Source organism: Oryctolagus cuniculus, chromosome 15, assembly GCF_964237555.1.
Source record: "Oryctolagus cuniculus chromosome 15, mOryCun1.1, whole genome shotgun sequence".
Classification (NCBI taxonomy): domain Eukaryota; kingdom Metazoa; phylum Chordata; class Mammalia; order Lagomorpha; family Leporidae; genus Oryctolagus; species Oryctolagus cuniculus.
The window spans coordinates 71,073,378-71,098,655 of NC_091446.1; the positions used below are offsets into that span (position 1 = coordinate 71,073,378).

General features: G+C 54.5%; 1 protein-coding gene across 2 annotated transcripts; it reads right to left on the reverse strand.

Annotated features, from left to right (window-relative positions):
• Positions 1–5,395: 5,395 nt before the first annotated feature.
• MAT1A (methionine adenosyltransferase 1A) lies at positions 5,396–25,266 on the reverse strand. 2 transcript variants are annotated; one of them, XM_051833046.2, is made up of 10 exons: positions 25,054–25,266; positions 24,639–24,757; positions 21,027–21,104; positions 19,525–19,647; positions 15,073–15,185; positions 14,543–14,686; positions 10,101–10,319; positions 8,783–8,965; positions 7,946–8,079; positions 5,396–7,487 (listed from the first exon to the last, which is right to left on the reverse strand). In XM_051833046.2, the coding sequence occupies exons 2-10, from the start codon at positions 24,730–24,732 to the stop codon at positions 7,385–7,387; spliced, it is 1,191 nt and encodes a 396-aa protein (XP_051689006.1). In that variant the 5' UTR covers positions 24,733–24,757; positions 25,054–25,266; the 3' UTR covers positions 5,396–7,384. The 2 variants fall into 2 exon arrangements, with proteins under 2 accessions (XP_051689006.1, XP_002721017.1); XM_002720971.5 differs by lacking the exon at positions 25,054–25,266 and having other exon boundaries at positions 24,639–24,947.
• Positions 25,267–25,278: the final 12 nt, after the last annotated feature.

Here is a 25,278-nt window from a genome sequence, read left to right on the forward strand (position 1 = left end):
TGAGAATAGTAATAACCCTGTGTTGTTTTCTTGAAAATTGCTAAGAGAGTAGATTTTAAGTGTTCTCAGCACAAAAACATATATGTAAGTATGTCAGCTATCGATTCTCGGCCTTTTGGCTAAATCAAGTGAAGTATGTCAGCTAACGCATTAGCTCACTGTGGCTCTTCCACAGTGGAAGGGACACACATGTACACGCACCGCGCCTGCCCTCTGCTGGAGGAGGGAGTGTCCTGGGCTTGTGAGCCCCGTGCAGTCCACACCTGCATCTGCATGATTTCAAAGCAACCCCTGGCCCCTGGTGTATAAGGGATGATCTTGAGTCTACTAACGACGGAGGGCTTGTGGGTGCATCTGGGATTTGTTGCTCATGGATCCAGGACTGTGAACAATAATGACTCCAAGTTCAGGGGCAGGTGTTCAGCCAGAGATGCCAGTCAATATTCCTGTATCCCACATCAGAGTACGTGGGTTCAATTCCTGGCTCCGACTTGGGGCTCCCAGAGTCTGGGAGGCAGCGGTGACGTCTCAGCAGTGATGCCACCCACATGGGAAACCTGAATTTAAGTTCCTGGAGGCCGGCGCCGTAGCTCAATAGCCTAATCCTCCACCTAGTGGCGCCAGCACACCGGGTTCTAGTCCCGGTCGGGGCGCCAGATTCTGTCCCGGTTGCCCCTCTTCCAGGCCAGCTCTCTGCTATGGCCCGGGAGTGCAGTGGAGGATGGCCCAAGTGATTGGGGCCTGCACCCCCATGGGAGACCAGGATAAGTACCTGGCTCCTGCCTTCGGATCAGCGCGGTGTGCCGGCCGCAGCGCGCTGGCCGCGGCGGCCATTGGAGGGTGAACCAACGGCAAAGGAAGACCTTTCTCTCTGTTTCTCTCTCACTGTCCACTCTGCCTGTCAAAAAAAAAAAAAAAAAAAAAAGGTTCCTGGGGCCTGGCTCTGGCCCAGCCCATCCTTGGCTGCTGCAGGTTTTAGAGGAGTGAACCAGAAGATGGGAGTGCTCTCTCTTTATCTTCTCCTCTCTCTCCCTCTCAAACAATTCAACTACTTTTAAAAAAAAAATTACTTATTTATTTGAGAGGTAGAGTTACAGACACAGAAAGGTTTTCCATCACTGGTTCACTCCCCAAATGGCCACAACAGCCACAGCTGAGCCAATCCGAAGCCAGGAGCATCTCCTGGGTCTCTCACGTGGGTACAGGGCCCAAGGACTTGGGCCATCTTCTACTGCTTTCCCAGACCATAGCAGAGAGCTGGATCGGAAGTGGAGCAGCCGGGACTCGAACTGGCGCCCATATGGAAAGCTGGCACTGCAGGTGGCGGCTTTACCCACTCCACCACAGAGGCCAGTCATTTCTGCACCCCAGCTCCCTCCTACCTAATCTATAAAGTTCTCCCCGGCCACTACATTCACGAAAGCAGGTTGGAGACCCACTTCTCCTGCCTCCTTATTCACGAGTGAGACTGTGGAGTGAGGTGTGGGAGGTCCCTGAGCGTCCAGCGAACCCAGTCGTGTGGAGGAGGCTGGTGAGGCGGGAATGGGCAGTTATTAAAAGTAAATAGAGCAGGCCAGCGCCGCTGCTCACTAGGCTAATCCTACGCCTGCAGCACCGGCACACCAGATTCTGTCCCGGTTGCCCCTCTTCCTGTCCAGCTCTCTGCTGTGGCCCAGGAAGGCAGTGGAGGATGGCCCAAGTCCTTGGGCCCTGCCCACCCTGGGAGACCAGGAGAGGCACCTGGCTCCTGCCTTCGGATCAGCGCAGTGCACCAGCCACAGTGCGCCACCTATGGCGGCCATTGGAGGGTGAACCAATGGAAAAGGAAGACCTTTCTCTCTGTCTCTCTCTCTCACTGTCCACTCTGCCTGTCAAAAAAAAAAAAAAAAAAAAAAAAAAAGTAAATAGAGCAGAGTCCCACCCCAGCCATCATCCTTCAATACACCTAGGACACTCAGAATAGAACTCAGCGTGGATGACGGCGCTACCATAACTCTGCACACCTGCCTGGGGCCTGCCTGGGGCCCACCTGTCTGCGCTCTGTATTCCTGAGTCTTCAAATGAACAGTCTCGCTAAGCCTGACTGGCAGTGGCAGGCAGAGGGACCCTAGGACAGCGAAAGGCCTCACAGCCCAGAGACCGTGCGACTCTCCTTCTATGCCTGGGTCCTACCTTATCCTCTGAAGTTCCCACTCTACACCTTTAATCCCCGCTAACCCTCTGTGCTGCCTTTCCCCAGGGTCTCCAGGTCTCTCCTCCATCTGCTATCAGCCCCAATACCTGACAGCTTTCAGACCAAGTTCCCACCTCCTGATTGCCTGCTCCACATCTGGGCTCACCTTCCTCTGCGGAAAACGAGGGCTGTGTTGAAACTACTCAGACGCCTAAATCCGCACAGTCGTGGTGCTGTGCACCTAACAGGCGCTTTATAAAGCAAATCTGTTGAATGATTGCAGTTTTCGTCTAGCACCTGCGCCTGGCAGGACTGACCAGAGGGCAGGCAGAATCCTCCCAGCTTTCAGAACCCCTCTGGGTGGTGCTGAGGTGTAGTAGGTTATGGGTGCCAGTTCAAGTCCCAGCTGCTCCACTTCTGATCCAGCTCCCTGCTAATGTGCCTGGGAAAGCAGCAGAAGATGGCCCGAGTGCTTGGGCCCCTGAACCCAAGTGAGAGACCTGGGTGAAACTCCTGGCTCCTGGCTTCGGACAAGGCAGGAGAGATGGACACATCTTGGATTCATTCTCTGATGCAACCAGTGCTGCAGCCTGCACTGGAGCCAGGCATGAAATGGCAAACAAAGCAGACAAGGCCAGACCCCAGGAGTGCCCAGTCCCAGGGAGGCGACAGGCATTAACATGCAAGTGTGGGCATCTGTGAAGAATTAGAAGCTTTGAGGGGCCGGCGCTGTGGCGTATCAGGTAAAGCCACTGCCTGCAGTGCCGGCATCCCATATGGGTGCAGGTTCAAGTCCTGGCTGCTCCACTTCCGATCCAGCTCTCTGCTATGGCCTGGGAAATCAGTAGAAGATGGCCCAAGTCCTTGGGCCCCTGCACCCATGTGGGAGACCTGGAGGAAGCTCCTGGCTCCTGGCTTCGGATCTGTGCAGCTCCGGTCGTTGTGGCCAACTGAGGAGTGAACCAGCAGAAGGAAGACCTCTCTCTCTCTCTGCCTCTTCTCTCTCTGTGTAACTCTTTCAAATAAATAAATTAAAAAAAAAAAAAAAGATCCTGAGTCAGGCACAACCATTTTCCTGGCTCACCATATGATCATTCTTATAAATGAATAAATAAAAAAGCAGCTTTGAGTATCACTCTATGCGATGACAGATGCATTCATAAACTTCCCTGAGGCGATGACCACACAGCTGTGCACGGGTCAACTCATCACACTACACACCTTGAGTAGGTACGGCTTTCATTGGTCAATGATACCTCAGAGAAAGCAAAGCTCTGTGATTTGGATTGATTTACGGTAAGAGCTGTAGAATTATTGTTGCCTTAAAATAACTAACAATCATAAAAAGATTTAATAAAAATACAATCTTTGATTATCCAGAACCCAACAACAGCAGTTTTGGGGTGTGATTTAGAAGATGTTTAGGGGCACCTTCCCAGAGGTGGTTTGTAAGCTGAGCCTGGAAGGACCCAGGGGAACCACCATCGTGTGGAGAAAGGGGGCAGACAGGTGCCGGAGGAGCCCCAGCACCCGCGGGGGAGAACCGGAGGAAGCTCCTGACTCCTGGCTTCGGAGTGGGGCTGCACTCGGACACACACGCTGGCACCCTGTATTAAACACTGAGCAAGAAGCTAAACATGGAATGGAGTAGAAAAGAGAGGGACTTTTGAGAAACAGAAATTTCGTCTGTAATCTACAGGATGAGCTGGGGCATCCATGACAGGAGGGACAGGTGCCGAAGTCTTGGGGCAAGAATCAGGTAGGCCTGTCGGGGGAAGCCAAAGCAGCCTGGGGGTCTAGAGTGTGGTAGACGGTGGGGGTGGGGAGCCAGAGCCCAGGAGGAGGGAGGGCAGACAGGCAGGGGTGCAGGGCGGTGGTAGTCTAGTCAGCCCCTGTGAACTGTGTTCCAAGGGCACTGATGTACTAAAGGATGACGCGTGGGGAGGCAATCTGGCCATGTTTACCTCTGATAACCCTGCCTGTTCCCACATCAACAGCAACGTCCACGTGGCTGAATTTCCTGGACGCTCGTAAGCCTCCCCTCACCTCTCTCACCAGTCTGATTTCTGATTTCACAGTCGATGCCCCCTTTGTCTTGGAAGCACTGTCTTCACTCGGCTTCCCGGGGCACCCCAGCCTCCCAGGTTTGCTCCTACTCTGCTGGCCACTCCTTTGCTACTTCCACATGTCCCTTAGTTTTGGACAATTGCCTTGGAAGTTGGTTCTCCTTCTTGCTTTCTCCATTTTGTATTTTATACCCAAAGAGCCCTTAATCCACAGGCAAGTGCTCCAACGCATTTCCATGTCTTTTTGTTCAGACAGGTTCTCACAATATGTGTTTTCTGTAATGCATACTATTTCATCGCCTACCCCATCAAGCGGCTCCTCTGGGCATAACACCTGTCTCAGACAAGACTGTGGGACAATTCTGCCTTGACCAGTTCCTCTTCCCTCCTCTCTGCCACGCCCTTACATCTCCTCTCCATCTCTGGCCTTCCAGGCGCCCAGAGCAGCCTGCTCAGCCAGCGAGAGGGAGGAGCCGCCCAGCCTGCACCGCAAAAGCCCTACAGCTGACTGCTGCCCACACTGCCCCCAGGGAGCGGACTGTGCAGGTCCCACCTCCTCACCAGCTTCAACCAAGCGCTCCGGGACTGTAACACTAAGGACCACTGCAGGGAGAGCCTTCTAATAAAGTCTCACACTCGGAACCGTGTGAGAGAGAAATGTACATCTACTTACAGGTTTGGCTCCGCTCTCTCCAGACCAGACTCCCTCCCTGTCCCTCCACTCAGCCTCGATCACGTATTGAGCCATTTGACAAACACGGCGCGAGTGCTCACCTCACACAACTTCGCCGCGGACGAGGTGCGGAGAGGGACTAGTGAGTAAGAGACAAGGAACAGACCAGCAGGGCACGCGGCCCGAACACACCACTGGCCCGCGGCTCATTTCTGACCCTCTGTGGTCCCAAGGGCCCGTGTGAAACGGGTTTCCTAAGAATCCCTAGCTCAGTGGGATGTGGTGAAGCCCAAGTACAGCAGTGCAGTGGCTCAGCGCAGGAGCGGCGGGTGGGGGGAGCCTCGGTGCCACACCGGAGCATGCCACGAGGACAGGAATGGAGGGGCACTTCCCCGGGCACCTCATAATCCTGGGGGCGGGGGAAGCCAGGTACTGTTCATGCAGAGGGGGCATTTCGGGGTTTGACAGACAAAAGAAACAAAGTGGCTCCTTGAGTTTTTATTCACTATCCCAGCAGGAATTAACAACAAAAAGGCTTGAGTTTCATATAAATGGTGGTGACCAAAAAAAGACCTTGTTTCTCTCTAGCGGGTAGGGAAAGTATAAAATTCCAAATTTTCACTTCAAATATGGCCCAAGTTACAGGAACTCGGCCACCTGCAAACCCATCACTCCCTCTGCTGGAAGGAGTTTGAAGTCTCCTAGCAGCCCAGAGCCCCATGGACGGATCCAAGCACTTGTGTCACGAACAAGCTCTGGGGTGTCATGGCAACTTGGGCTTGCTTTGCTACCGTGAAGAGTGTTCTTTCTCTGATGGACAGAGAAAGCCTAGGGCAGTTGTCATAAAGTCCAAGGCACAGAGGGACGCTGCCTGCTCCCAAAATCCGGCTTTCCGGGCTGCCTCTCCCAGCCAGAACCAGCCCTGTGAGCCATGGAAAGCAGCTCCATCCCCAGTGTTCTCCTGGAGGCCCTGGTGCTCCCAGTCTGAGCCTCTGGTCCTGGGAGCTGGGGACAAGGTAGAGATGCTGTCGTGAGGGGCCCGGGCTGGGGCACAGGAGCCGTGGGTGGCAGTGGCCAGGGATCGGAAGGCAGGGGTGCATGCAGCTTCCAAGAGCCTCAAATGCCAAGGACCACTCAGGACCCGGGAGCAGATGTGCCCCTCGAAGGCCAGCTGGAGGGGCAGAGTGTCCTCAGGCCATCTCTGTCAGTGTGTCTGCCACCAGGAGGCGAGCCCAGCACCTGGGTACTATTTAACACCATGGATCTGGGCCGGAGGACCCTGGAAGGGGCATCCAAGGGACCCGCCCACTTATCCCAAGAGATTCACCCTCCATGTGGTACAAGGAGCCAAAGAAAGAGAAAGGACGAGGGACCCAGGATTCAATCCCCTGTCTAAAGTGCCGGCCGCCTGTGCTATGAAGAGTTACTGTCCCTGCTCCAGGAGGCCCAGGTGTGACTGAACTTGACTTGGAGCACTTCCACCAAGGTTCCAAAACCCCAGCCCTGCATGTCTCTGGGGGGCCACAGGGCTGGGACTGTAAGGCCACTGGAGCTCATCCCCAGCCCTAGCCCAGCCTCCCGGGCCAGGATGCCCAGCTTGCCCCGAACCACCTTGCAGGACAAATGTGGCCCCCAGAAAGGTCCTCCGGCTCACAGCCGGAGACCATGACCATGGCCCAGGGTCGCTGAGAGCCGACAGGTTAATCCCATGACTCCCAGCAACCCCGGGCCCTCAGGACAGAGTCCACAGCCTCATCTCACTGTGTGTGTTACAGCTCAAGCCTGTTTCTGGCAGAAGAGGGGGCACACGGGCTCCTGACCTGGTTCATATCTGGCCTCTGTTACCTGTGACTGTGGGACCTTGTGAGAGTTACCCAATTGCTCTGTGCCTCAGTTTCCCTCATTTACAAACAGGGACAGCGAAAGGTGCTGCCTCAGCCTGTTGCTATGAAGAAATGAGATCAGTAACGTGTCGGGGGTCCTGCATGCTGTGAATGCTTAGCAGACATCGGCCCTGTCCTCTCTCTGCCAGACGCCTGGCCTGGGAGGGGCTGTGCACGTAACTTTGGCTCAGAGGCGCCAGCCACAGAGGTGAAGGGGATACCTGGCTCCCCGGGGCCCTCAGGGTCCCTGAGGCCTGAGACACACACCGACCTGGGCACACGCCAGGGGAGGGAGGAGGACCTGGTCGGTGTCCTGGCATGAGCAGGAGGTGAGAGGGGGAATCTGCTCCTGAGAGGGCTGGTTTGACTGCTGAATGAACCGTGGCCTGGCCTGAGGGAGAGGTGGGGAACGGGGCGACTGTGGCCGACACCAGGAAGTCACCTGCCTCCTGTCCCTCAGAGCCATGACTCTGCCCCAGGGAAGGTGAAGGTGGGTGAACAAGGCACATCCTGGGAGGAGGATCCTGGAGAGGGGAGCACGGCGCCCTGGATGTGTCTGGGCCGAGACCAGGCCTGGCCGCCCCCAGCTCTAGAACACAAGCTTCTTGGGGACTTCCCAGGGGAACTCGTTTCTCCCAAAGTGGCCGTAGCATGCCGTCTTCTGGTAGATGGGCTTCTTCAAATCCAGATCCCTGTGCGTTCGGCAGAAGACAAGCTCACTTTAGAATGGAAACGGAGCGGGGTTGCCTGGGCCACACCACCGTCCAGGCTTATAGTTCAGGAAGCTGAGGCTCATAGACACGCCGGAAGCAGGGTGAACCCCGCTCTCACAGGGGCTCCCTCCTCCCCACTCCTCTGGCCTGGCCACTGAGTTCCAGAGAACAGGGCCATGGGAAGGGACAGCTCCCAGCCACCTGGCCTTGTAATTACTGATCTCAGATCCCCCTGCCACCCTGACAGCCCCGCTGGAGCTGGGGTCTGCTGGGCCAGGAAACGAGACCCTTCTGTTGTGACTGGCACTGCGCACAGCCACGGGCGCTCCCTACCCCCAGCCCCCCACTCTGAGAGGCTGGCGGGTCCTGTCTGTGGCTTCTCAGTTGAGCTGAGCGGCGGGGAGCTGGCAGGGAAAGGGCAGGATGGAGACACTCACCTGACGATCACACCCGGCCGGAGGTCGAAGTTCTTGTTCACCACATCCAGCAGCTCTTGCTCTGTCTTCTGAGAGGTCCCGTAGGTGAAGAGGGAAATGGACAGTGGCTCGGCCACACCGATGGCGTAGGAAACCTTCCAGAGAGCACCAGAGTCAGGGGCCGTGCGGGGTCCGCCCTCAGAGACCTTGGTGTCCCCAGGAAGGGGCAGCAGGGACCATGCACGTCTTGCCAACATCCTCTCTGCACCTGGTCTGCCTAGGGAGCCCTATTGTCTTCCCAGGGCAGCTTTTTGGGTTTTTTTAGTATGCACCTCTCTCCCTGGTCACAGTGTCCAACACAACACAAGGAGGCCGGTGCCGCGGTTCACTAGGCTAATCCTCCGCCTAGCGGCGCCGGCACACCAGGTTCTAGTCCCGGTCGGGGCGCCGGATTCTGTCCCGGCTGCCCCTCTTCCAGGCCGGCTCTCTGCTGTGGCCAGGGAGTGCAGTGGAAGATGGCCCAAGTGCTTGGGCCCTGCACCCCATGGGAGACCAGGAGAAGCACCTGGCTCCTGCCTTCGGATTGGCGCTGTGCGCCTGCCGCAGCGCGCCAGCCGCAGCGGCCATTGGAGGGTGAACCAACGGCAAAAGGAAGACCTTTCTCTCTGTCTCTCTCTCTCACTGTCCACTCTGCCTGTTAAAACACACACACACACACACACACACAGGGAATCACGTTGGCAAAGCCATGTTTGGGTGGCTTCCCCATCATGCTAGTTTCTCCTTAACTCGCAGCAGTGCTGGGTCGAGGCCCTCGGCTAGCCAGGAGGGCAGGGGGATGGGGAGGGGGTCACCTACCTGGACGAGAACTCTGCGGCAGAGCCCTGCTTTCACCAAGGACTTGGCTACCCAGCGGGCAGCGTAAGCCGCCGAGCGGTCCACCTTGGTGTAGTCCTTCCCCGAGAAGGCCCCTCCACCGTGAGCCCCCCAGCCGCCATAGGTGTCCACAATGATCTTACGGCCGGTGACGCCTGCATCCCCCTGCAGAGGGGAAGAAACGAGAGATGAGACACAGAGACCCTAAATCGCTGGGGACGTACCATGAGGGCTGCTGGACTACAACTAAGAAAGGCTGCCCCAGGCTGCCTGCAGGCATTTCACAGAGCGCCCTCTGCTGGGAGTCAGCCAGAAGCCCTGGTTCTGATCCCTGCTCCGCCCCTAGCCAGCTGCAGGAAGCAGGCAGCCTCACTGGGAAATGCAGAAGATGGGCCAGAAGCTCTCTGGGCAGCCAATCATCTTCTAATATCTGGTTTCGAGTCTGCAATAATGGAGAAACCCAACTGCAGATGGGAATTCTAGTGAATAATTACAATTTTGGGCTGTGGCTCTGGCTAGTCCCGCCCAGGAAACACCATGCTGCTCCCTCTCCAAGTGTGCTCTGGGCGACATCAAGCTATAAGAGACATCTCAAAAGGGTGGAGGATTTGGGGGAAGTCTGCTTACCCGGTGGTCCCCGCTTCTAGAGATGCACGGTTCACACTGGTAGGGCTAGGCTTTGAGAAGCTCTGCGAGAGCCAACAATGGACTTTGCCTTTTGTTCACCCCGTGTTTCTACATAACACCTGCTCACAGCGCCCATTATGAGGCTTAACCTGTGCCAAGGCTTCCACGGCTGAGGTCCCCTGGCAGCTCTGCCAATCTCTACCTCCCCGCTCCTGCCGGACAGGGCAAAGTAGGCAGCAGGTGTCTCCATATTAAAAATCTACCCCCCCCCCAACCTCGGTGCTCACAGGAGCCCAAAGCAGCCTGTGGCAAAGACCTGGCAAGCAAGACTTGGAACAGTCAGCCATGAGCAAACGCCGTAGTGGGAGTGAGCATCTGAGTAGGGCACGGCAACATGGCCATGGGAGACGGCCAGAGTGGAAGGCCAGGCAAAGCTAGGTGGGGGAATCGTGGGAGTACGTCCCCAATTCCTCGAGTACTGACAAACACCGAGCAAGCCTCCCGGAGAGTGCACTACAGGGATGGGATCCAAAATGTACCAACTTCACATCTGGTCACTGGCCAGTTCCACCTGAGCCACCCAAAGCTCCCTCTTGTGGTCTGTGTGCTTTGAGACACAAGCAAGCCCAGCCACCAAGACAAACTGGGGTCTTACTCAGAGACCAGGGCGCACCTGGGGACCTCCAATGACGAACCGCCCGCTGGGCTGCAGGTGGTAAATGGTGTCTTCATCCAGGTACTTGGCGGGCACCACGGCCTTGATCACCTGCTCCTTCAGGGCCGTACGCATGTCCTCCAGGGTTACATCTTCATCGTGCTGCACGGAGATGACGATGGTGTGGATGCGCACAGGGATGACTGCACCATTGTCCTGCACGTACTGAACTGTCACCTGTCCGTCAGAAGGGCAAGGAGACACGGTGATGCTGAGGCTCGAGCTGAAGGCACTTCCCTGCTAGGCACAGATCCCCAGCAGAGAGACAGGGCTCCCAGGAGCCAAGTGGGACCTCACTCATCAAGGGATCTTCAGAAAATTAAGCTCACACATTGTTAGACTTGGAAAACTTCTCCATGTTGTGGGATGACTTAGGCATTAGGCATAACTATTCACATGTGTGGCCACAACTTGCATTGCTTGGAAACTTGGGTTTCTTCTTGATTGGGAACCCACGAGGCTTATCCCTTCTTCCTCAGAGGTATCTGGGTGCAGACCGATGTGCCCCTGGACAAAGCCCTCTCCTATCCCTCCTCGCCCCAAGGTACCCGTGCTCTTGCCAATGACCACAGGAATCCACGAGCCTCATGCAATTGACAAAAGCAAGGATATCTTGCCAAACAGAAGGCTTTAGCCTAACGGGTATCTGTTGGCACCAAAATCTTCTGAGAGAGAAGGGGAGGAGCCCAGGAGGTGGTCTCAGCACCCTCAGTGGAGCACCCCATGGTACATGGGACCATGGACAGAGTGCGAGGGATGCAGCCATTAGTATATATGTATTATATATTAGTACATTATATACATTAGTATATATATATTATATATATATTAGTATATAAGAGACCACTTTACAAATGCGAAAACCAAAGTGCTGGGAAGCAAAGTCACACAGCACAGAGAACCAATCCCTGCTTGGCCTGACCCAAGAGCTGCCACTCCCACTGCAGCGCAAACAAGACGTTGTCTGTTACTGACACACCAGCCAGTGCAGGAGTCCGACGCACGGACTGATCTGCTTTGGTAACCAAGGGAAGCAGCCCAGGCACTTTGTGTCTGTGGAACAAACAGGAAAGAGCCAAGAGCCGGTGAGGATGGCAGATAAGGCTGGGAAGAGTGCGCTGGTTGAGCATGCCAGAGAAGAGAAGCTGTTACCACCCCCATGTCGCAGACAAGGAAGTAGAAGTTCCAGGAAGTAAATGGCTTGGTGGAGATCACACAGCCGGAAGAGCTGGATCTGACTGGGAGCTGTATGGCCTGATGGCTGGGGACCCTGCCCTACAAGAGCCAGAGGGCTGTGCTGGGCCACAGGCCTGGTGCTGCCAAATGCAGTGCGGATCCACCATGGGAGTGCCCAGAGGGTCTTAGGGGCATGCAAGGGTACAGCGATACCAGGTGGTCCAAGAGGCACGCTGGCCAGCAGGCTCAGGACTGGTCCCTACCCAGGGCCTGGACAGGACCAGGGGACAGCAAGCAAGGCTTCCCTGGGGCTGTGCCTGCAGCAAAGTCTCGGCCCGCCAGAACCCTCAGAGAGCCGACAGGCACTGGGTCTGTATCAGGGCTCTTCTCTGTCTTTCTTGGTTCAAAGAGCAACGAGGTATGGTTCAGAAGCAGGGAGAGAGCGAGCCCCAGCCAGGAGATGCCTCACCCTGGCAAGATGGGCAGAGGAACACTGACATTGCTGTTAGGAGCTATCCTCAAATGCTGGGCACTGTACCCATGGGACCCCATGAGAGGCTGTGGGAATGGGGGCAGGGTGGGAGTGGTGGGCCGAGAGGGGAGTTCCCAGAAGGGGACGCCCTGTGGCAGGCCCTGGGACCGGTCGTGCCACGTGGGGGCTCAGAGGGCTCCCCTGGAGACTCCCCCCTCCACGGCAGCCAGTCCCATGCAGCGTCCTTGTGGGGCTATGGAAGTGGACGGCAGAGCAAAGGGCTCTTATCTCGTCACGTCAGCAAGATGTGGGGAAAAACACACCATGGAAAACACGGCTTCGACCAGGTACAAAAATAGCCATCGTGCCGCCACCCGGTTCTCGGTATCAGCAGCGAGAATTTGTTCAGGTGGAAAGACCCATCCTGTTCACAGTCCGCACCCTGGCGAGAGGACGAGAATCCTTCACAAACAGGGCTGGACGAGAAGGCCCTAGCGGTCATTCCTGGAACGCCGCGGGGAGTGAGCCAGGCTGCCCCACAGCCTGTGGCCGGGAGGCAGGGCACGGCATGGCAGCTGCCTTAGCACTTCTCAGAGAATTCCGCGGGAAGGGAAGCCTCAAGGGAGCCCACCTTGCCTCCTGCCTTTACTGCCTCCTAGACTTGGAAACCTCCCATTCCCCATCTAAGCAAAATGCAGCTTAGGCCACAGGGGATCCTCCACTCCCACTGCCACACAAGGAAAAGCAGAGCTCCGACAGCTGCCCTGTTCCAGGAGCCCCTCTTCTGGGAATCTCCACCCTGTCTCTACATCTCCACACTGCCCCAGGACACGGTAGGGCAGGGCAGGCCGACTCGTGTGTGCCCCTTCTTTTGGCGCCACCACAGTCTCTGTACTTAGCTCCCCTGCCCCACAGCCTCCACGGACACGCACGGAACACTGATGACTCCACTGCCCATCCTGCGGGTCACATGGACAATGGCAGAAAGCCTCAAGGGCAGCTCCTGTTAGGCCACGAGCACACTCCCCTCGCTCCACGCACAGCCAGCACACAAGCTGGGCTCTGTGCACTTGGCGTGAGGAGTCTCAGAGTCCCACGCACCACGCTGAGATCTTAAAAAAAAAAAAAAAAAAAAAAAAAAAAGATGCCAAATTCTGAGTGCGGGAGCCAGAGGAGGGGCCGCGGGTGGTGGCCAAGGAAGGCACCCGGGAGGAGGTGGGAGCTCTGCCGAGCACTCACGGAGAGGCGAGGACCAGGGAAGGACCCTTCGCCTGACGAAGCACAGGAGCACAAACCTGCAGCACTGACAGTGGGACGGTGTGGGTCCGGCAGAGCTCAGGGGCAGGGGTGCGGGCAGAGGAAGGTGCAGCTGGAAGGCCACAAAAGGCTTTGAATGCCAGAGGACCAGGCAGACGCATGTCTCCCCCCGCCCCCCAGCCCTGGAAGCAAGTATGAAGTCAGCCTGAAGGAAATGAACTGGGGTGCTCGGGAGAGGGGGGTGAGCCTGCCCGGCAGGGTGGCAGGACAGCAGCACTGGGTTGGAATAAGAAAGACATCTGATGGGGAAGATGTGGGGCACAGGCAGGTTGGGGACAGAGACGGCGCAGGGTGGGACTGGGGAGGGCTGGCACTCTGCCCATTCCCTCAGCCCAGCGCAGAAGGGAGGGAGCAATGGGGCTCATCACTTAGAGCCCTACAGATGGGAGACTGGGGAGCTGGGTGTGTGACCGTGGACATGGGATCCACGAGCGTGGACAGAAGGAGGGGTTGTGTGCAGGACCAAGGACCAAGAACTGGAGTGCTGTGGGGAGGGGGGGGGGGGTTGCGAGGCAGGAGGCCACGAGGAGAAGAGCCATCAGGGTCATTGGGGTTAGCCAGGGAGAGGACGTTTGGGGAGTGAAGGCCACAGGAGGCCTCCATGTATGTGAATGCTTGCATCAGCGCTGGCTCTCGGATACAGGCTCCAAGACAGATTTCAACACTGCGGGGAGCCGAGAGGTCAGGGCCCGTGGGGATGGAGCTGGACACGACAACCTTAAGGCCTTTCTATGAGAAACAAAAGTAAGAGAAAGGGCCACGGGAGGACACACACAGCACACGCAGCCTGTGTGTGAGGACGGGCATGGAGCGGGCCGTCTCAAACCGGCTCAGAAGTGTTTGGCAGGACCTGGAAAAGCAGCAGAGTTGAGGAATGGTAACGCGACAAGAAGAGAGAACCGCTCTTTCAACTTTTCTGCTTGTTTGTCTGCTGTAAATTTTTTATGATATAATATGGGGGGTACATGGGGGGGGAGCCCTAGAGCTGAGGATTTCTCAAATAAACAGCTCCTTTCAGAACGGACGATTCTGGGGGCCGGCACGGTGGCACAGCAGGTAAAGCCTGGCTGCTCCTCTTCTAGTCCAGCTCTCTGCGATGGCCCGGGAAGACAGTGGAGGATGGCCCAGGTCCTTGGGTCCCTGCACCCACATGGGAGACCTGGAAGAAGCTCCTGGCTCCTGGCTTCGGATCAGCCCAGCTCCAGCCATTGTGGCCATTTAGGGAGTGAACCAGTGGATAGAAGACCTCTCCCTCTGCCTCTGCCTCTCTGTAACTCTGCCTTTCAAATAAATTAATTAATCTTGAAAAAAAAAAAAAAAAGATGATTCTGTGAGTGCCTGGGCAGAACATTTTCCAGGTGGAAAAAACAAAAAGAGAAACAAGAGTCAGGAGGGCTGTGGCGCAAGCTGGGCAGGGGCTGCGGAGGCGGCTCACCTGGGTCTTAGAGTCAGGCCTGAGCCAGGGCAGGACGCCGGTGCGCCGCAGATCCGCCATCCGGGCGTTGAGTCTGTGCGCCAGGATGATGGTAAGGGGCATGCACTCCTCCGTCTCGTCAGTGGCATAGCCGAACATCAGACCCTGGGGCCGGGAGACAGCACCCTGAGCAACACCCAGCCGCACAGCGGTGCGGTCCAGCACCGAATCACTGCCCACTGCTGCCTTGGTGCCTCTCGGCTGAACGCTTTGCACTGGACACTTGTCCCTGGCCCCCAGCACTGCAGGAGTGGGGGACAAGCAACCACGGCGGTCCACCACACAGCCGTGCCCTGAAGTCACTGCCAGCTCACTCCAGGCACGTCCCCCACCCCACCCGCCATGCTAGGGTGACGGGACTGCCCCACAGGGCGAGCTGGCTGTGACACACCAGTGCGCCTCACTCACGCTCCAGCCTGGGTCGGGGCCCTGGGGGAGACAGGCTGCCCCGCAGTGGGGCCCATGCAGTCCTGCCCGCAGTGCCGAGATACCTGGTCTCCTGCACCAACGTCCTCTTCGTTTCTGTCCAGGTGGACGCACTGGGCGATGTCTGGGGACTGCTGTTCCAAAGCCACCAGCACGTTGCAGGTCTTGAAGTCAAAGCCTAGGCCGAAGGGAAAGCAAGTCTGAGCTAAGCGGGGCTGCCCATCACACAGGGGTGTGTGGGGCTGGGTGACCTCTAACCAGCTGGGGGGGGGCCTCTTTAGGCCCCCCACTGAGGCCCAGTTTCCCCAGCTGAGTGTCTCTATCACATGGAACTCTTTGGTCAAAGAAAAACCTCCATGGTGTATTTCACTGGACTCAAGTGTGTCTTGGTTAGGAAAAAGCATCCATCTTATACAGAATTGCAGGGTAAAGCCCAGGAAGACTACCCTGCTCTGGCTGACGAGCAGGTGGCCGACTCGTGGTCCTGGCTCTTTCGACTCTCCCCGAGGCACCTCCCAGAACCCCGAGTGAGGATCACTGCACTGAGGGCCAATCAAGGGCCCTGCCAACGCTGTCAATCAGAAGCCCAGCAGCACACCCGCCTAAGTACCAAATATACCGAACACGCACAGCACACATGAACTCTCTGGAGAGACTCCCGGGACCAGAGACCCCTCATCCTGCGATATGCACTGGCCCGAGGCAAGGGGTCAAGGCCTCCATCAGCAAAGCGGGGGCACAGAGGTGGAGAGCCACTGCTCCTCAGTGTGCTGGCCGCTGGTTCCAGGGATGTCTCGGCTGACGGCAGCCCCGTGAGGAGGGTGTGCGCAGAGAGCGGGACCTTCTCCCTGCCAGCCCTCAGCAGCTGCGCTGGGACCAGTTACACGGCCTGTGAGAACCAGGAGCTGGCATTCGGTGCAGCAGTTAAGACCTTGCTGGGGATGCCTGCATCCCACGTACCATGTCCAGTGCCTGGATTTGAGTCTCAGCTCTGCTCTCAGTTCCAGCTTCTTGCTCACAGACACCGTGAGAGGTAGTGGTGACGGCTCAAGGATCTGGGCCCCTGCCACCCACATGGAAGACCTGTTTTCCTGGCTCCTGGCCCCAGCCCAGTCCCAGCCACTGTGGGCCATTTGAGGAGTGTTCTAGCAAATGGGAACTTCCTCTCTCCCTCCCTTCCCCACCTCCCCTCTCCTTGTCTCTCATATAAATCACACAGATCATTTTACAAACAGGGGCCAGTGTTGTGGCAGAGCAGGTCAAGCTACCCCTTGAGATGCTGACATCCCGTATGGAAGTGCCAGTTCAAATCCCTGCTGCTCCACTTCCAAACCAGCTCCCTGCCAATGGGGCTGGGGAAGCAGAGGAAAATGACTTAATACTTGGGCCCGTACCAGCTACACGATAGACCTGGATGGAGTTCACGGCTTCTGGCTTTGGCCTGGCCCAGTCCCAGCTGTTGTAGCCATTTGGGGAAAGAACCAGAGAATGAAGATAGATCTGTCTGTCTCTCAATCAATCAATCGATGTCTCCACCCCAGGGACAGTGTAGTGACAAACTCACCAACCTTCCTCCTGAATCCCAACAGCCTCCCTCCTTTGGCCTAGGCTCCACCCAGCACGCCCAGGATGGGCTTGTGGACAAACGCACACAGGCACAACTGTTGTTCAGGAATGAGCTCCAGGTGGGGATCTCTTGCCAAAGTCAGCCACTCTCAGTTTGACGCAGCCCTTGCTATGTGAACTTCTTTAGCCAATGTGAACTCAGGATTGGCCTTAAGCGCATTCTATCTCTACTAGGTCTCTCTGCCTAGGACATTCCTCCTCCGGCTCCCCACCTTGTACGCCCACACCCGACTTGCTTGTTGTAAGGGCCCCTGGACGTTAATTTTGGCTCCTTCAGCACTGGACACCTCTCATTGTGCCATCCACAGCCAGTCCCTCCACACCAGGAGCATCAGGTCACTTTTGCACACACACACACACACACACACACACACCCATGCCCGCTGAGTCCCAGGGAATGTTCTGGAATGTGCAAATCAATGAGCTGGGACCAAGTCAAGAGGTGCAGGGCTTAGAAAGCACAGAGATCCCAACGACTCCACAGCAAAGAGAAAGAAGTGTCCCTGGGCCCAGGCCTTGCCTGGGCAGCCATCACTGCCCATGGCAGTCCGTGTGGTGCAGGTCCATTGACAAGCATGGGCACAGGGAAACTCTGCCAACTGAGCCCAATCCAACCAGAGCTGAGCTCTCTCTCAATTCTACTTCTAGGGGATATTATCTCCTGGAAAATGTCTCTGCAGAACAAGGTCTGAATGTACATAAACAAATTAGCTTTTCCTGGAAGAACAGGGCCAGGTGGGGGTAGGGGAGAGGCTCTGTGTGGAAGGAAGCTGCTGCTTGTGGCCCGCACACACCCCCATGTCCTGACTGGGAGGATTAACTTGCACTCACTGCTCTTCCTCCCAGCGATTCTTGGCACCACCCCAAAACACCTCTCGTGTGCTGAAGTGACTAACTCCCCGTGAATGCTCCGGGCCGAGTCAGATCATGGCCGACTGTACTTTTGCATGTCTGTGCCATCACATTGTGCTTCATGTCTCTCAAGTGAGACACCTGGGCTCTCTCACTTACAAAGGTGAGACGCAGGGTCGGTGCTGTGGCGTAGCAGGTAAAGCCACCGCTTGCAGTGCCGGCATCCCATATGGGCGCCGGTTTGAATCCCAGCTGCTCTACTTCCAATCCAGCTCTCTGCTGTGGCCTGGGAAAGCAGTAGAAGATGGCCCAAGTCCTTGGGTCCCTGCACCTGCGTGGGAGACCCAGAGGAAGCTCCTGGCTTCGGATAGGCGGAGCTCCGACTGTTGAGGCCATCTGGGGAGTGAACCAGCAGATGGAAGACCTCTCTGTCTCTCTGCTTCTCCTTCTCTCTCTGTGTAACTCTGACTTTCAAATAAATAAAATAAATCTTCAAGAAAAATTAAAATAAAAAAGGTGGAGCACAGACATCTCTGCCTACCATGAACCACAGAGATGTCACATATCACCTCCAAACTACTGATATGTGCCCCAGGAAGAAATGGCACCTTCTAATAGTCACGGTCCTACTTTTGAGTCTTGCTTACAAGGCAGGTGTAGAAGTAGACCTTGCAGTTGTGTAAGGTTACTTCATCTCTCAGACATCTCAAGGGATTAGGAGAGAGCCAGCAGAGAACCTAAAGGCAGTTTTCATTAACAATTGGAACTGCAGGGCAGGCGTTTAGCCTGGGGGTTAAAATGCCCCACGACCCACATCAGCCTGGGTTCGATACCCAGCTCTGGCTCCTGACTCCGTCTTCTCACTAATGCAGATCGTGAGAGGCAGCAGGTGATGGATCGGGCAATTGAGATCAAGATGAAGTTCTGAGCTCCCAGCTTCAGCCAGGCCTGGCCCCAGATGTTTCAGGCACTTAGGGAGTGAACTAGCAGATAACAATATTCTCATTCTACTTCTCTGTATCTATCCACCTGTCTGTCTATATATCTCTATATCTCTCCCTTCCAAATTGGATAGATAGATATTTAGATAGATAGAGATACAGATAACTGGAGTTGTTTGAATACTGCCAGATAGCATCACAGAACCTTTCGGGGCCAGAGCCTTCCCATGGAAGACAGTGTGGATAAAGGGCCCAGAGCCTCCCACGGAATGTCACTATACCCAGGCCCTCAGCGCCTGGCTCTGAAAGCCCTGGCCTTTGACTGCCTCTCCAGGCTGTGCTGCTTCCTGGCCTGCCCAGGGTTGGAAGCTTCAATCTGCTTCAGTCCCGCAGTCCTTCCAGCTCTCACAGTCGCCTGGTTATGCTGGCGCTTCTCCTTCATTCCCTGCAAGGCCTGTGCCTCACCTCTTCCCGGGGTTTTAGCCCCCATGCCACCTGGCACCAAAACTAGCCTGGGCCAGCCTCGCTCCTTCACCGGCTGTGGGCGCCAGCTTTGCAGTGAGTCACTTTTTCCCATGTCTGTAATGGGAAGCAGCACAGTTTGGTGTAAGGCGCAGGGGTCCCAACCCTGGAAGCCACTCACTGCCTGAGTGGGCGTCTATGTACGTGTCCCCTGCCAAGCCTCCACCCCACCTCCTCATCTGCCTAAGAACCATGTCAGTTTCCGAAAGGACCAAGACCAGCACAAAGGCAGCAGCACCATGCCTGGTGTGTCCCCAAGAGAGGGCAAACTCCCTTAATCAGGTGCCTCTTTCTTTTCCAGAACCTTTGCCAGCACCAAGAAGGCAGGGCCTTAACCAAAACCAGCCGACAACAGAAGGACGCAGGCTGGTTCACCTGTGCCCAGCCACCCAACTGCCTTACTCCTCCCCGTGCCTTCAACCTGGCGACCCGACAGACAGGTCTAGGATTGTGTTTTTTCTCCCTGCAGGGTTTGTACTTCCAGAAGACTGAAGGCTCAGGGCCGGCCCAGCACAGCAGGGAAGGCACTCCCAGCAAAGGCCCCCGTGTACCCCAGGCCCAGACCATCCCCCTCACCCTTGGCAGAGTCATCGTAGCCAATGTGCTTGATGGTGTCTCTCACTACTCGCTGGTAGTCCACCATGGCCACGGAGGTGATCTCCCCACACAGCAGCACCATGCCCGTCTTGCACACGGTCTCTGCAAGGGAAGAAGGAAGAGGTAGCAGCCCCAGTCGAGGGAAACGCAAACGCTTAGGCCTCTCCTGCTGCAGACAGAAGGACTCTCGGGGGCCTGATGAGGAACGGACTCCAGGAGGGTACTAATGCCAACCTCAGGGGCAATGCCGGCACCAAGCGCTGGAAGACCTGCTGTCGCGTGCTACCGGGAGAATGGCGCTCTTGGCAAGAATCAGTCACACTGGAGTTTGACACCAGCTACTCACTGCTTGTGTGATCTTGGAAAATTTGCTTCACCTACATTTCAGTTTCCTCAACCATTCAGTGGATTTAATAACACGACTGCTACATGGGCTCAGATGAGACAATGGCTGTATAACGGTGTCTCTCTCTCTATCTATCTATCTATCTATCTCTCTCTCTCTCTCTCTCACACACACACACACACACACACACACACACACACCCATCCGCTGCCAAGTCACTACTGCAAGCTGTGGGAAGGGGGATCCCAATCAAAGGGTCGAGGCAGACCAACCTTCTCTCCAGCTATTTACAAGGTCATCTGAAGTCTCCCCTAAGATGCCATCAGAGAGGGAGGGGCAGGTCTGTGCAGTGGACAGGATATGGTGCTGACAGTGAGGAGTGTGGGGCTCTGGTCTCCATGCTGGGCCACCCTTACTCCCGGGCTTTGGCAAAGACCTGTTGCAGCTGGCGTTGCAATGCCATAAGTAAAGTGAGCAGGCTACATCTGGGGCCCTCCAGGCTCTGCTGCTGTGCCAAAGGTTTTTGTCCTGCAAGACCTTCTGCCTACATGAGTCTCCAGGAAACAATGAATGATGCAAATATAAAGGAGGGCTTCAGTGCTGGAGTTCAACATTAATGTCTCTTAGGAAAGCTGATGGTTTGATTGAGAATAATCAATAAAGATGCTACCCTCCTGTTTGCTGTCAGAGGGAAGGCATGAAGTTTTTTAAGATCTGAATAACACCATAAAGAGGGAGGAAAATGAGGGGAAATCCAGACATCTAAGGGGCCATCACAAGCCCCTGTGGAGAGGCTGTAGTCCGGGACCACCCAGGCAGCTGCCTGCTTCCAGCTCTTTCATCTCATCTTCAAGATGCATCTCAGAGCTGTGACAGGTCTCCCTGTTGAAGGCATCAGGGCGGCCCTGTTCCCAGCCAATGCCCTGACACTTACAGTGGCCAAGAGACCTCAGGACAACGTCTTGCTGGAATGAATTACCAAGTTGTCTAGTGGTAGAAACGCTTTCCTCCCTGCTTCCTACACAGGGAAGGTCACATAGTGAGGAAACACTGCAGGCCGGAGGACAACGACTCTGAAACGGAGGACCAAGGCTGCACTGGGCGTCTCAGCCCAGCAGGAAGGGACTGCCCTTACCGCAGGCCACTTTGGCATTGGGGTCTTGCTTGAGGTGAGCATCGAGCACGGCATCGCTGATCTGGTCACAGATCTTATCTGCAAACATGGATTGGAACCACATAAATACGAGGGGCAACAAAACTGAGATGGTGCAATAGACATTCCTGTCAGCTTATGTATCGAATATGCATACCTAAGAGGGTATTTTTTTTTAAAAATGTGAGAAACCAGAAATATTTTGGAATTTCCATTTCTTCCCATAACTGTCTAATTTTGGATGGCATATATAATACAAAGTCACAGCATTCCCTCCCCCTGACAAAAAAAAAAAAAAAGAAGAAGAAATGCAAAGGAGTCTTCAAAAAGTTTATAGAATTTGAGTATTTTGAGAAAAAACTCATGCATGAATTTCAAAAATGTTTGTACTGAAACAAGCTAGTTTTTTAATCCCACCTTCTGTGAACCTTTGAAAGTACTCCCGGGTACCTTTAAATTAGCTCAGAGTCTAAAACAACTCATGGACGTATTCTTCAACCTAAGAAGTCTCTTCTTCCAAAACATAGTCCCTTTAATTCTACCAACTAGGAAAGTCCTGTAAATTAAAGTTACAATAGTAATATCAGTAACGTTCAGCGCCAGGACGTAAAATCAGATGGGACAAACAGCTGTACTGGCCTGCAGATTCCACAAGATACAATGCAGCTATAGCAAGTGCGTGACTCCACCCATAATAGTTCTCCCAGGAAAACCTCCACAATGAACGCTGCCTTGCATGGACATCTCTCTGACGGTCCCCCACTGTCACTCAGTCTCCCCAAGGCTAGAGGTCCTAACAACTGGGTATGAAGCCTTGCAGTTAAGGTGGGATTGACAAGGGTTCAACATGAGCTGGGATTTGATCATAAACTTCTATTTGCCTTATACCCATGACTTGGTCTCCCAAGTAGACCACTCAACAGAATTGTGGAAAAATCCACTCTTGCTTTGGGATTATACAAAGGGAAAATACTCACAAATTAAGAACTAAAAATGACCTCTATTTAGACATACTGCAGCTCATTTAGTGTTCAAAATACCCACAGTCTGCTCTCTTTTTGAAAATACTTGTTTCATGTATTTTAAAGGTAGAGCGACAGGGAGACACCAAGAGAGAAAGAGATCTTCCACAGGCTACCTCATCCCCCAAATGGCTGTAATAGCCAGGACTGGGCCAGGCCAAAGACAGTAGCCAGGAACTCCATCCAGGTCTCCCACATTGGTGACATGGGCACAAGTATTGGGACTATCATCAGCTGTCCTCCCGGGCACATTAGCAGGGAGTAGGATCTGAAGTAGAACAGCTGGGACTCAAACTGGTACTCTGACAATGGGCTGTGGGTGTTGCTAGCTGTAGCTTAACATGTTGTACCATACCACTGGCCCCCACAGTCTGCTCTTAATAGAGTAATATTTTAAAATTTCTATTTATTTTCCTTTTTAAAAAATGCAGAGAGAGAGAATGATGTTTCATTTGCTGGTTCATTCATTAAATCTATGCTCCTGCCAGTGGCAGATCCTGATTGTAGATCAGTTTGTCTGAGTCCACACCCCTTCCAATGAATGTCTCCTGTTACTAAAATGCCCTAGCACAAACGTGTGATGGCCACTGTGCGCCTACCCATCATGAGTCTTAGGGGGTATTCCCATGAGGACCGTGAGTGTCTGCTCACTTCTGGACCTAGTTCACAGGTCCCCACCCTGCACAGGAGAAGGGGACGGTCATTAGGGATAAAGCCGGAGCTGAGCGAGGCGTCAAGACTGTGCACGGGCTGAGATCATGCCTGAGGCGGTCCTTTCTGAACTCCCAGGCTTCTAAAATTTCTGCCGATATCATTGCTAGGCTTAAGTTAGCCAATAGGTGATTTTCTTGGAAGCTGAAGAAAATAACACTAATTTTACCTTTCTGGTGGAGAATCATAAATCAAGGTGTTAATAACAGAGTGGCAAGCCAGAGGTCACCATGCCTTAGAAGAAGCTGATTTACTTAGACAGTTATAGTGACAAGTGAAAAAGGAATCAGACATACTCATGGGTGGCCATTAAATAGACCAAACAAAACAAAACAAAACAAAACAAAACAAAACCCTGATTGGCTGGGATTTTCATTCTCTGTCCCCTGAGCACATTGCTGTCCTGTACAGTGGGCATGCTGGGGACCACTGGTCACTGTATACTAAAGGAACCCCCCTCCAAGTGGAGTTAATCTTTCTCCTAACCTGCATGTGATATTTGAAAGCCATGGGTGTGTGGACATCAGCAGCATATGTCCAAGCACAGGTACAGTAAACTGTCACCTCTAGGGCAGGGGGATTTTTCCCACTGAATCAAGCTCAGCCACATACACGATCCACGAGGTGCTCAAGGTTTTCCCCACAGCACCACTACTGACATTTTGTACTGGATAAGTCTTTGCTGCAGAGCTATCCTAAGCATTGCAGGATATTTAGCAGGACATCTGACCTCTATGAAAACAGATGGAGTAGAACATTCCCTGCTTTGCTGTGACAACCAAAATTGTCTCCAGACATTATAATGTGCTCTCGAGGGAGCAGAGGTAAAACTGCCCCCAGCTGACCACTGGCTACAGCATACTGAAGAGAGAGTGTGTAGAGATGTCTGAAGCTGAGTTACAAAGTGTAAAAGTTAAATTCCTTTAAGAACAAGAACGAGGAATACGGAAAAAGGTAGACTTGGTGGTAAAGTTGTCAAACATTTCAAATACTCAAGTGAATTTAGAGGAAGGGCTTCAACACAGAAGCCAAGGTTTCCAGCCCCCACAGCTGTCTGAGAACAGCAGTTCTCAAACTGTGGTTCCCACATCAGCAGTATCAGCATCTCCTACAGGAATTTACTAAAAATGCAAATTCCCCCAAGACCTCCTGACCCAGAAGCCCTGGGAGAGGCATCCAGCACTCCGGGTTGCTGTAAGCCCAGCGCATGACGCGGATGCAGCCTGAGGCTTGAGACCCTCTGTCCCGCAACTGGAGGCTCTCGGCTTCTCAGCATGGTACCCGCCATCTCCAGGGAAGCCTGTCGCTCTTCCCCACATCACGGTCCACCTACCTTTCAGGGACCAAAGCAATGCCTGGATTTTCTTCCTCTTCGGTGATACAGCTGAGATTCTCAGCACCTGGAGATCTGGCTCAGCACAGAGCAGAATGCAGGGCCGCGGGTTTCTAAACCGTGCACGCTCTGCTTGCAGAACTGAGCGACCTATGGTCTTGTTTGAGCAGCATTCTATTGATTCAAATTCTCACTGACAACAGATTCAGATCCTTACTCCAAAAATAAATAAATAAATAAACGTATAAAAAGTTAAGATCTGATGACACATTTCCCATGATCATACCCTTAGCCAATCAACTGCTTGCTCGCTGTCACAGCCCCACGGTGCTGTACCGCTGGTGGTGGGCAGAGCAGCATGGACCCTCAGCTCCATAACGTGTCACAAAACTATTCCGGATTGTTTCTCCGGAGATCCCTGACACGTAACTCACACTCGTTGTTTTTTAAGACCTGTAGCAAAAGTGACTCCCTCGGTATACACTGGGGATGGTGGCCTCGCCAATGTGTCCAGGACAACCTACTTACCCGGATGTCCCTCTCCTACAGATTCTGATGTGAACATGAAGGCTCCTTCGTCACTTAGGGAATGGTCACACAAGCCATCCACCGGTCCGTTCATCTTTCCACACCTCTGTACTCAGCTTCTGCAAGGGAACAGTTGTAGGGCTGCGACTCTGCCCGATTTGTTTCTACCTTTAACCCCGACAGGCTTCAGCACGGTCCCAGGGGTCACTTCTGCCTAACTGCCTGCGAGCACGTGAGAGGAGGGTGAGGATGAAAAGGGAGGGAGTGGACGGAATACAGAGGTGTCACTCCCTCTGGCTGGCCGGAGTTCCCTCCTGAGTGACTCCTATATATGGAAAAGTGAAAGTGCCTGAATAATCATGTGAGAAGACTGGAGTAGTCCATTTCCGGGGGGGGGGGGGGGGAGTCTTCTTACCTTGAGGAATTTTCGGTCCTTAGCTCTGATCCCTCAGACTCTGAGCATCGGCCCAATGGAAGGCAAAGAAGGCTGCCGAGGTCTTGTAGACCCGAAGCTCCTCGGAGACTGCCCTTCAGCTCTGCAGGTAATCTCTGTGCATATCCAGGGTCCACATCCCACTCTGCAGGGCGGGGGTCTGTGGTTACTCAGGGACACAAACTGGCGAGGAGAGACTTTCCCAGA